The 13007-nt window shown below is 38.9% G+C and overlaps 1 protein-coding gene across 1 annotated transcript; it reads left to right on the plus strand.

Annotated features, from left to right (window-relative positions):
• The first annotated feature begins 12125 nt into the window (after window positions 1-12125).
• Window positions 12126-12590, plus strand: LOC141638037 (uncharacterized). Its single transcript, XM_074447487.1, has one exon. It carries the CDS (start codon window positions 12126-12128, stop codon window positions 12588-12590), a length of 465 nt encoding a protein of 154 aa, XP_074303588.1.
• Window positions 12591-13007: the final 417 nt, after the last annotated feature.

Consider the following 13007-nt stretch of genomic DNA (forward strand, 5'->3'; position numbering starts at 1 on the left):
CGGGACGCTCGGATAAAAAGAAGGGAAGACGAGCGGATTTGGAGGGTGGACGAGCGGATTCCTGTAGCAGACGAGCGGATTGGGTCTCGGGACGAGCGGATTGGCGGACATCTTCTTTGTTTGACCTCGGATTGTAAAACGGACGTCATTTTCTCATCCGGACTCCTATTGGAGTGATTCAAAAGCCTAGATCACTTGATTTTTCGACGCTGTTCCATCTAGCATACTTTCAGAGCCAAAGGAGCAACCCTTGGTTCGGTTTCGAGCAATTTCTTTATGCAATGCCTTCCTTCTCGTCATCCTTGCTTTTAACCCTATGACCCTTCTATATACTCTTTATTCCTACATCATTGGTCATCATTCTTGCCTCCTCTTCATACTAGTCTATCCAATATCATCAATAAGCTTCCAAATATGCACAAAAGACGGGAATTTCCGCCTAATTATCTCCTTTCCTACAAAACATACGAAATGTACTAGGAAAGCAAATAGGAAGGTTTTGACGGATAAAATGGCCATAAAATGTTATAATAGTATGCAAAATAGGCTCAATTAGGGGACTAAATGTGCGTAAATATGAGTCACATCAAATATCCCCAAACCGAACCTTTACTCGTCCCGAGTAAAGAGGTGACTAAAACTAGACCTTTATTTAAACTATCCTAATAATATAGCCGATATTAGACAATTAGCGGGTCTCACTCCGCCCCTTCAACTCACAACAAGACAACCATGAGGTAGGATGCCTTCTTGCAAGGCAAGGTGGGTCTTGCCAAAATGGCGACACATCCAATCATTAAAGCACACAAAATCAAGTAATGGATGCATCTACAAAAAGAATAGCCACTTTCCTCATCTAAGTGGCGGAAATTATCTACAAGGGAAGCAATTCAAGGGTACACACTCCTTCATAGATATGGTTTCTTCAAACTACTAAGCCTAGAAGGATACCAATAAATCACCTCCAAGTTGTGTCAAGCTAGGGTACCTTTGTCCTCAATCGTTAAATGCTTTTGTCAAGAATAGGCTCCCTATGGTGTTAAAAACACTGGAGGATTGCGGAATTCCCCCTCTTGCCTAGACAAGAAGAAGGGTCATCCCCTCTCTACCATGCACAAAAATGGATACGATGGATAAAGGGATCAATAGTATTTGAGTTTCATTTGGGAGTTTGCTTTTGTTGTTTGTTTTTCCCCCCAATTTCATGTGGCATTTGACATTTTGAGAACAATTTCTTTTTGCCATTTATTTTGATGTTTGGCATTTCAATACTTGACAACTTTTCAACTTTTTGCATTTTCTTTTGAACATTTTCAAAGTCACTCCCAATTAGTAACGAGGGTGCCTTATATTTGAAGCATAGGAGTTTTCATTTTTGTTACTCCTCTTTTCTTTTGATACATTTTGCAAACTTTTTCTTTTCTTTTCTTTTCTTTTCATTTCTTGAACTCAAATTTGAACAATTTCTTTGTGTGCCTATTCCCTTTGATGACAAAATGTATGGTAGAACATGGATGATGGATGCATGGTTTCAAGGGTCACCTTGGAATAAACGGTAGCCAAGGAGTTATCACACCACAAGGTACTATTGACTAGGCCTTAATCCATGGGTCAAAGGATACTAGCATGACACATCCTAGGGTGTTTTACAAGTATTCTAACAAGCAAAGTCTTAAGAAGAAAAAGCATCTACTAGGGCCTATATACACTTGTCAAGCTTCCCAAGTAGACGGTTTCACAAAATTTTTCTAACATGCAAACTACATGCCATGATGCAACTAACATTTATAAATCCTAATGCATATGATTCTACCAACTAATATGCCAAATAATCTAAATGCAATCCTAATTTCACATTGTTTTTACCGCATCAATCAAAATAAAGCCACATGGTCATTAACATATAGAGGAAAAAGGAGATTGGAAAGATCATACCATGCGGTCTTCAATATCCTCATGTCTCGGATGTGGCGTAGTCAATCAATGTGAACAAGGATGAACAAACACAATATATACAAACAATATATACAAAATTATACTACAAAGGAAATGAACTTGTTTTTGAGTTTTTCAATTTTTCAATTTTTTATGGTTTTTGATTTTATGAAATTAAAGACATTTTTTTGGGATTTTTCGAAATTTTTCAATCTTTATGTATTTTGGAATATAAATTCCCATCCCCCACTTTATTTTGGACATTGTCCTCAATGTACATGTAGGAGTAGGAATGAAAAAGAAACACATTTTTTTGGATTTTTTTGATTTTATGGAAATTGAAGTACAAATGCAATGATATGGTATGAATGAATGCATGCTCTAACTAAATGCAATTCTATATGACATATATAACAAATGAATGCAATCTAAACTACCCTATATGATGCATGTTTTCTAGTAAGCTATGGTCACCTATGATCAAACCTCTCCAAACCGATTTAAACACTATTTCTAGTGTAGAAAAGAATAGGATTGGTCATTAGTGACTAAGCATGAATTCTAGTCTATATGCAACTATCTACAGGAATCATGTGAGATATATTACAATGCAACTAATCTATATAAACTAACTAATGTAAATGCAATATGAAATATATTACAAATGCCAGCTAAATGTATATATAACTAAATGAAAGTGTAAATGTAATGCAAAGTGAAAGGAAAGGATATCTTACAAATGGTGGTTTGAGGGAAGACTCAACCAAACTAGTTCAATTTGTAGAAATTCTTGTCCACGGAGCTTAAGGCTCTTAGTAGAAGATCAAAAGCTTGTGAACAAGCTCCAAATAAGCATAAGTATGGTTTGCTTAACTTCAAGACGAAGTTTGGCCAAGGGAATTTGTCATTCATTCTTGTTTTCTTCCTCTTCTTGGCACTTGAATATTCACGATGCTTCAAACCAATTAGCCCATGATTCTTGTCATCATAATATAAGAAGTATGGTTCATGGTTGCCCGGAGACTTCCACTCACTACCTTCTTTCTCAACAACTTGGTGACGATGATAGCATTTGAATCTATCAATCCTTCAAGAGTAGAAGGAGAATTCTCATGACCTTGATGACCGATTTCCTTAGGAGTTGACATTGTGGGTGCCAAATTCCCACAAGTAGCTTGACGTGCAAGTTTCTCTTTGAGTTTTTCCACCAAGTACCCTTTGTATGATGCTTTGACTTTTTGGAGAAGGTCCACCATATCATCTCCAACAATCATAGGTTCCATGGTGGGTGTGAAAAGGTCTTCATGGTCAATAGGAAAGAGACATTCATCTTCCTCATGGAAGCATACCTAAAACTTCTCAAAGATGGGCTCCTCAAGTGAGGCGATCTCATAACTCCATCCCTCTTCTTCATTGCAAGACACATATCCCACATAAGCTTCTTCCATAGGATTGTCATCATCGCTATCTCCATACGAATCATAGATAGGAGCTTCACTCCTCTTCATTAACTCTTTCTCCAACACCTCAACATCCACTTCAAATGACACACCCTCATACTCACAAAGGCTAAGAGTATTTGGCTTACTCAACCTCATGTCTTCTTCATCAAATACCACACTTTCATACTCACAAGAGCTTAAAGAGATTGGCTCTTCCCACTTCTCATCTTCTTCATCAAAGGTCATTACCTCAAATTCACATTCATGGTCAATGCTCAAGGATTGGTGGGGAGTGGTTGGTTGGGTGGTTTCTTGGATTGCCTTTATTTGGGCAATTTGAATCTCCAACTCCTCAGCTTGGGTAACAATGCCTTGAAGAACATTGTCCCTATTTTGGCTCTCCTCTAGCATTTGTTTGAAGAAGTTTTGTTGGTCTTCCATCATTTGGAGAATCACATTTTGAATGGGCTCATGTTCTTATTGTGGGTAAGTGTGAAAGTGGTTGTATTGTGGCATTTGGAATTCATTGTGAAGTGGGTATTGGGTGGGTGGTTGTTGTGGATATTGGGTGCGGTGATTTTGGTGGGAAAAATTAGGGTAGTAGTTAGGATTTTCATTGTATGAGTTGTAAGGAAGGTTTGTGTTGACTTGCTCCTCAAACTCCCCATACCCATAGTCATACTCAAAAGATCCACCACATACTCCATATGTCAAGTCCTGAGCCATCATAGTTAAGACAAGGAAACAACTACAACCAAGGAAACTACACAAAAACGGTAAGAACAATCCTTGAGGAATAAGTTCCTCAAGGTGAAAGCACAATTAAAATAGACAAACAAGTAAGAACTTAATCACATAGCACCATCCCCGGAAACGGCGCCATTTTGATAGGACAAGAGTTGGTCGTCACACATCCAATCAAACACATTTATAATACTCAACAAACAACTAGTTAGCGGTAAGTCGAGGTCGATCCATGGGACGGTGTGCTTTGGGTTCTAAGTCTATCTATCTCAATTTATGCTAGTGTCACAATTGATTTGGGTTTGTAGTTGTGTCTAGACTAATGCAAGCAATAAAGTAAAACAAGCAATAAAAGGAAGGATGTAAATAAATGATTAAAAGTACTAGGATGTCATGGGGGATTCATGGGAGTTGACCATACAAACATGCTTACAAAGTTGCAAGCAATTAATGTTGTGGAGGAACCGAGTTGGTTTATATCTTACGGTTCTTAGGAAGAGTTGGATCCCGGACCCAAATCGATTAGATTGTACAACACCTACAAGTCGACTTACTTTCCTCCTAATCAACTTTTATGCTAGGTCTAACAAGACTCGAGTTGGTTTATATCTTACAAGTCAAGTTGAATAGATAAGAGATGGTTGTAAATGCAAGGATTCATAGGCTTGACATTTCATCAAACATAACATGTGCATAAAGTTGACATCACAACAAGCAAGTAATTTAATTATGAAAATATAATAGATTAAGCATGATTAATCCCATGTTGGTTTTCCCTAATTACCCATTAATCCTAGTCAAAGAACTACTCACTCATTATCATGGGAAACATGTCATTAATGGTGTCAATCATCACAACAAGTGTAAACATGATAATAGAATGAAGAAATGAACAATAAAGAGTAAAGAGTAAAGGAATTATACCAACTTAGGAAGGATCCAAATATAAAGCAAAGAATAAAAGAAGAAAACTTGATTGATTGATGAAGAGTTGTCAATTCTCCAATAATAACCCAATAATCTTCAATTACCCAATAATAAACTTGAATAATAAACTTGAACAATAATTAAGGAAAGATTAATGTGTAATTTGTGGAAAGATTAAAGAGTAATTTATTCTAATCTACTCCTAATCTAATCTAAGAGAGTTTTCTAATATGGAGGCTTCTCTATTCTAACATGATACCTTGATTATTTACAAATGGGGTATTTATAGTGGGGATTAGGTACATAAATTAGGGTTACTAAGGGCTTAAATGACGATTAAGACCCTTGTTGAGGAATCGCCGGTCTCAAGAGAGACTCCGGTCTCCTTTTTGCCGGTCGTTAATAAATATGCGCATCCTTCATAGAACAAGAAGAAAACGGAAGTTGCTGTAAGGGAATCCGAGCGGCCAAGGGGTCGGGACGCTCGGATTGTTGGAGCAGAGGACGAGCGGATTCAAGCACGGAACGCTCGGATAAAAAGAAGGGAAGACGAGCGGATTTGGAGGGTGGACGAGCGGATTCCTGTAGCAGACGAGCGGATTGGGTCTCGGGACGAGCGGATTGGCGGACAGCTTCTTTGTTTGACCTCGGATTGTAAAACGAACGTCATTTTCTCATCCGGACTTCTATTGGAGTGATTCAAAAGCCTAGATCACTTGATTTTTCGACGCCGTTCCATCTAGCATACTTTCAGAGCCAAAGGAGCAACCCTTGGTTCGGTTTTCGAGCAATTTCTTCATGCAATGCCTTCCTTGTCGTCATCCTTGCTTTTAACCCTATGACCCTTCTATATACTCTTTATTCCTACATCATTGGTCATCATTATTGCCTCCCCTTCATACTAGTCCATCCAATATCATCAATAAGCTTCCAAATATGCACAAAAGACGGGAATTTCCGCCTAATTATCTCCTTTCCTACAAAACATACGAAATGTACTAGGAAAGCAAATAGGAAGGTTTTGACGGATAAAATGGCCATGAAATGTTATAATAGTATGCAAAATAGGCTTAATTAGGGGACTAAATGTGCGCAAATATGAGTCACATCAACCACACCGGCTGGGCCGAGGTGGTCCCGATGTCCTACACATAAGCCATCTCATTTAGGTTCCGGAGCGTCAAGGTGGCAGATACCCTCTCCGTGAGCTCACTCACCCTCATCTTAGGACTGAAGAATGAAGGGTAGCTAGGAAACTGATGCTGCGGAGGCACTGGCTGCTCTGGCTGGGTCTCAGCGGCTCTCTCCCTCACTCGTCTCGGACCCCTCCCCACTCTATGTTGCCGGTCCTCAGGTCTAGCCTGATCCCCCATCGTCGGCTCTTGCATCACCTCCAAAATATCCGAATCAATGAGGTAATACTGCCGAGTAGGAACCTCTTCCTCATCATCAGAATCTTCTACCACTACTGTCGCCGTCAAAGGCTCGGTCACGGGAAGGTGCTCGGGGTCAGGTATCCTCATCCAGCTCATACCCTATACTCTCCAGGCCAAACCACCACCCTCCAAAGTTCTCAACCACTTCTGGTCGAGGAAGTAGTCACGGTCCAAGGTAGGCACAGATGGGGCCATGAGTGTAAGGGCCGAGGAGGCCTCAAAGGTGGTCAACCTCTCAGCCAACCGAGTGGTAATGGCACCACAGCTCAAGTAACAGGTCCCAGAGGTGGCCATCAAAGCTAGGCTAGCACAGACTATGGCCGGGGCACTGTAAGAAACTCTTGGGGCTCGGGTGGGGTTAAGGTAGGCAACCAGCAACATCACCTCATGTGAGTTAAGCTTACTCACATCCTTCTGGTCATAGAGTAAACAAGTGAAGGCACGAAGAAAGATCTTCAAGGTGACATGTTGAACATCGTTTATCAACATGTTGCTAGAGGTGGGGGCATTCTTACCGGTAAAGCAAGGCATGTAACTACTGGCTCCACACTCCGTTGGGATATCCCTAAGGGATCCCTTCTCCGGTCGGGCAAGGTCAATATGGGTAGCAAACATATCCATGGTCAAAAGAAAACTAGTGTTCATGAGACGAAATTGGACGGTCTTAGCCGCCGCATCATAGAGGAAAGAGCTCATGAACTCCAAGGTAAAAAAGGAGTAAGAATGTTTTCTAAGACGATATAAACCAGTCAACCCCAAGGTCTCAAATATGTGCCTCACATCCGTCTCTACCTTATGGTCCTCTAATATGGTGGTATTGATACAGCGGGTTGGTTTCATACGACGTTTTTGTAACTCGACAAAGGCCTCTCTTTGCTTAAAATCAGCAAAGACTATGGTAGGGTACTCGGGCACGGGTGGGACGTTGGGTCCCTGACTCCCCTCACCAACCTCAGGCTCAGAAGACCTCCCCCTCTTACTTTGACGGGTACTAACTGCAGGTATCGACATCTGTTTCAACACACATTTTAGGTACACAAACGGACACTTACTTGAAGAAAATAAACTTTTCATGCATATTTATGAAGAAGGAACGACTATATACACACACTTTCACTAAAACATTCCAAAAGGTTCAAACATACTACTTCCAAAATTCATATCAGACGGTCTTTATAGCTATCAAAATATGAAAATTATAACATCAATTAACAAACCAACTACAAATTAAGGTATTAATCTTTTCAGAACAGCTTCACAAATAGGCAACCATCAATCCATCATAAAGAATTGGGGCGAATTTCAGTTTGGGGCACTTTTAAGACGGAGTTTTAAGGCAAAATTTTGGACAAAACTAATCAAAATCAACACTAAACATGATACTCATAACATACATTACTCAATTTTCCCCCTTCCATATGCAAAAGACAAACAAAAATTCAATTTGAATTCCAAACCCTAGAAATTTCGATTCCCACATACCTCCATATTGATTCGATTTTTTTTCTACTTTTAGCATCAATAATCAACAATCTAGAGCAATTATACCATGTTACAACAATTATAAGCAAGAATACATGTATATAAATCGAATTTTCAGAAAACCCCAACACTTTATATGGTTCTAATTGATTAAAAACAAAGAAAATGATGAACATTCTTACCTTGAATGATTAGCAAGTGGAAAGGACAAAATAAACAAGAAGAAAACCAAGGAAACAAGCACAAAATCACCAAGTTTTTGAGAGAAAGAGAGAGATTAGAGGAAAATTAGGGTTTAAAGGTATGAAGAAATAAGAAGAAAGGAGTTGAGAAGAGTATAAGAATCCCGTCTATTTGCGGGTACTGTAGCACTTACTCGATCGAGTAAGTAGGTTACTCGATCGAGTGGCCTCTACTCGATCAAGCTGGAGCTACTCGGTCGAGTTTTCGCTGGCAGTTCCAACTTTTTCGACCTAATAAATCTATAACTAGATCGTGTAAGGTCTACTCGGTCGAGTAGGCACTCGTACTCGGTCAAGTAAAGCTAGGTACACGGTCAAAAGTTACGAGTTTAGTTAAAGATTCGTGCAAAACAACAACTCGTGTCGATTCCAAGGTATATTTGGAAATCGTCACAGATTATTTCATCCAATCACGACACATTATTACTACTCGAATATAACTTCAATATTTCATCCAAACATTAGACATATCATTCCATCCTATAACAAACATTATGCAAGACAATTCGCTATACTATCAATTTATTCACATATACAATCAACACATTATTCCACGTTTGTTCACGCATTTACAAATCCAATTATTCGACTTATGTTTACACTACACTAAGCATCCATCTAGCAACATAACTACCACTTACTACATATGTTTACTCAATATTTTAAATATGTCACATTAATTCATCAATCATATATCTAACATAATTATGCCATACTACAAGAATACACAACAACATTCATCCATTGCATTCCTAAACATTACTTGCCAACTTATACCAATTAGAACACATATAGAGACTCGACTCACAACTTGTTATGATCGTCACATTATCCAACATCCGTATGCAACTATTAGTACCTCTACCATTCTTATCACATCCATACACACGTTCCACAATTCACAAATCTTCACAGGACATCGATACTATTTACACGCACTAACATTACCACAGACTCCATCAAAGCTATTTCTAGCCTATTTATCGATCATACACATTTATGCACATAATTCCCGACTCGATATCCCCATACTCAGTGGCTGGCTTAAGCATATTGGGGCCATGATTTTGAAATGAGGGCGCCTTCTCACCCAAAATCAAGCATCAGCTGAGGCTCCCAACATACATACACCAGGTTCATTTTATTAGACTCACTACGTTCATTGGGCTCATTAGTTACAGGTTCCAAAATCGTCTCTCTGATACCACTTTGTAACACCCCCATCTACCAAGGAGCCTTAACAAGACCTTCCCTAGTATATAAGGGCGTTACCATCTCGGTTGCCCGAGGACAGTAATAATCAAATGTTGATAAAAGAACAGTTATATTAATTACAAGTGATTTAAACCAAACAGACGCCACACAAGGTCAGTAATTGAGGTAACAAGTACAAAAGCAGACACAAGAAAATACCGCAATTCACACACACCACCTCCTCCAACCAACCACACATCTCCGACTGCCCGAAGGTCCGGTCCTGCCAGTGGGGAACCGCAGCCGTTCCCACCTAAGCCCCACTCATCTAATCTAAGCCATAACCCATGTTCCTTAATGTGCACATCTCCTTCTGTGGCGGGTTCCACAGAGGGCGAAGTAAGGGTGTGAAGCCACTCCCACAAGTGACTCCACTCAGCCGAGGACGCACCTCGAGAACCACAGACAAACAACCACAACCAACCACGAACAACAACAACCAATCTACAACTACAACAACGACACTAAACCAACCATACAACAACATTAGACACTCTAGACAACCAACAACACTGAGTAGGAAGACCTACCTTTAGCAAACCGCAGCAATTCCGCGCACGACCATAAGACAACAAGCAACCACCAAAACCACCTATAACAACCAGCATAACCATCTATTACTACTATTATAACCATACTGAAATCAAGGAAGATGATAATGATGATGACAACATACCTACGCAAAGCAATCCGGCGTGAAGACCGCTACCCGACTCAAGCATCTCATCCCTATGGTGTAACCACTCTCAAATGCCTCAAGGAGATGAACCATGGTGAAGGAGAAGTGAAATGACGACATCTAGGTTTAGGAAGAAAGGTGGGGAAATAATTTGAGTTTCTCGATTTCATGATTTATAATTCCCCGTTGAACTCATGTTACTTGATCGAGTAACCCACTTACTCGATCGAGTGGCCTATACTCGATCGAGTGCCCAAGCTACTCGACCGAGTAGCCTCCGCTAGATTGAGTGACACAAACTCTAAAGCCCACAACGTCACAAGGTTTAACTCGCAAAGTTTCCAAAGGTTAAGATAGGTGTCTAAGGCCAGTCAACACCGGTCAACGGGTCTCTAAAAGGACGGGTATTATATTTTCATCTCATATTTGGTGTGTGGTTAAAAAGTAGTATGGGGAAGGCAATATAAGAGAATTGTTTAACTTAAGAGGTCATGTCTACTGACAACAACAATAGTCTAGTTGCAGACCCTACACGCCACCACCCCACTCTACTCATGGCCCATTTTTATACCATTTGCAAACAATATGGTAATATCTGACCCGTCGCAAGCTTGTGACGGATATATTCGTCACAAGCAAGACTAATTGATATAGTAGAGCCTGTAGAGGTAAAAATGTAAAACTAATAATAATAATAATAATAATAATAATAATAATAATAATAATAATAATAATAATAATAATAATAATAATAATAATAATAATAATAATAATAATAATAATAATAATAATAATAATAATAATGTTGCACTTATTATGTTGATGATGACAAGTCCTTCATCTTTACATTCCCTCTTAACTTATGAGGTTTGCTAGATGTGTCATGGCAGATACATAAGGCGGTCACTCGTGTTCGAAAAACGGTTGAAGCAGTGTATCATGTGTTGGATGAGTGTCTAGTAGAGTGTAGGAGTTTGTATTTAATAGGCTTCTAATATCACGTATAAGACAGTCAAAAGATTTGATTTAAGTGATATTTGTTACCTAAGAAAAAGGATTTGATTTGGTCAAATATTTGGAGAATTATTATGTTGCCTAACTTATAGAAAATATTTTCATCAAATCTCTTGTATAAAAAGCAAAGCTTTGACCATTAGTTGCTTTACCGAAAAAAATACAAAGAGCTTTGATAGTCTTGCACTTTAAGAAATCATCTTTGGTCAACCGTGTCTTTCAAGCTTACTTTTGCAAATCGTTTTCAAGCTTTAATCTTGTTTTTGCAAAATCATTTTAAGCCGTGTTTTAAGATCGCTCTTGAGTCCTCAAGTTCTTATATTCATAAGGATATTCTGTTCTCCATCGTTCCGATTGTCGAACCATATAAGGAGACAAATTTTGTTGTAATCTTCTTTTTATGAGAGCGTGTTTTTGGGGTACGGGTTGTACTCGAGTCGCACGATCGAGGTTGATCGTGGGGGTTTTCTTTGTAATCGAGTTTGGTTATAAAGAAAATATTAATAAGAGAGAGGGTGGATGTAAACTTTTAGAGAGTAGGTCGAACCATGTTAAAATCTTGTGTCTCATGCCTTTTCTCTTTATTTGTTTTATTTCTTGCTTAATTGTAGAGTTCTTATTTCACGCATACAACCAAAACAGTACATCACAATTCGTATTATTTGAACAGTCATCAAAACTGTTCAACTCGCATGTGTATTATTTCAGTATCGAACGAGAACGTTATTTTCGCTTTAAAAGTTTACAAATTTTAAAAAGGGTACTTAATTCACCTCACCCCTCTCTTAAGTACCGGATCGATAAAGTCAACAATTGGTATTAGAGTCTCGTGCTCTTGATTGCCTTACCACAAAGAGTTTGATCCTTTTAATGAGTTTATCTGTTTATCTTTTCTTTTTCAATGAATTCCAAATCTGTCAAATGTCCTGTCTTTGATGGCACGGACTATGGCTAGTGGAAAAATCGTATGATGCATTTCATACAAGGAACAGATTATGAATGTTGGGTAGTTATCGAAAATGGTCCCCTCGCTATCACTATCACCGATGCTAATGGTGAGTCTTGTGTAAAAGCACCCAAGGACTACACATCTAATGATTACAAAGAGGCTGAGAAGAACTCTAGGGCCATATCACTCCTGCAATCCGGAATTAGCGAATCAGAAACTAATCGTATTGCAGGATGTAAAACGGCCAAACAAATCTTGGATAGTCTAGCACTAGCCCACGAGGGAACTGTGCAAGTAAAGAAACAACGTATTGATCTCTTAATGCAACAATACGAGTCCTTTAGAATGCACGAGGATGAGCCAATAAAGAGTATGTCTTCTCGTTTTTCAAACATAACTAACGAACTTTCAAATCTTGGTCGACAATTTGAAACTGAGGACATTGTCCGTAAAATTTTAAGAAGTCTTACCAAGAAGTGGCGATAAAAGGTCACGATCATTGAAGAGGCTAGGGATTTAACCACTCTCACCTATGAAGCTTTAATGAGATCTCTTATGTCACACGAAATAACTCTTGATAATGATGCCGAAGAGAAACCCAAAGCTAAGGGACTAGCCTTTAATGCCATCTCAAGTGATTATGAAAGTGATCTTGAGGAGGAAGTTGCCTTGCTATCTAAAAGAATTGCTAAAATAATTAGAAAGCAAAATCAAGGAAAGTTCGAAAGTTATAAGCCGAAAAAATCTGTTTCTTCGTCTTCCTCATCACGTCCTCTATGTAGAATGGGTTGTTTTAAATATGGTGAGCGAGATCATCAGATCCAAAATTGCCCCAAATGGGAAGAAGATAAATCTAGAGATAAACGTGAAAAGTCTAAGCAAGAGTACAAACATGCAATGATG

This window comes from Silene latifolia, unplaced genomic scaffold (genome assembly GCF_048544455.1).
Source record: "Silene latifolia isolate original U9 population unplaced genomic scaffold, ASM4854445v1 scaffold_167, whole genome shotgun sequence".
Classification (NCBI taxonomy): Eukaryota; Viridiplantae; Streptophyta; class Magnoliopsida; order Caryophyllales; family Caryophyllaceae; genus Silene; species Silene latifolia.

Coding starts and splice junctions, on each gene's coding strand:
- LOC141638037 (XM_074447487.1), top strand. CDS start 12,126: ATGCATTTCATACAAGGAACAGATTATGAATGTTGGGTAGTTATCGAA.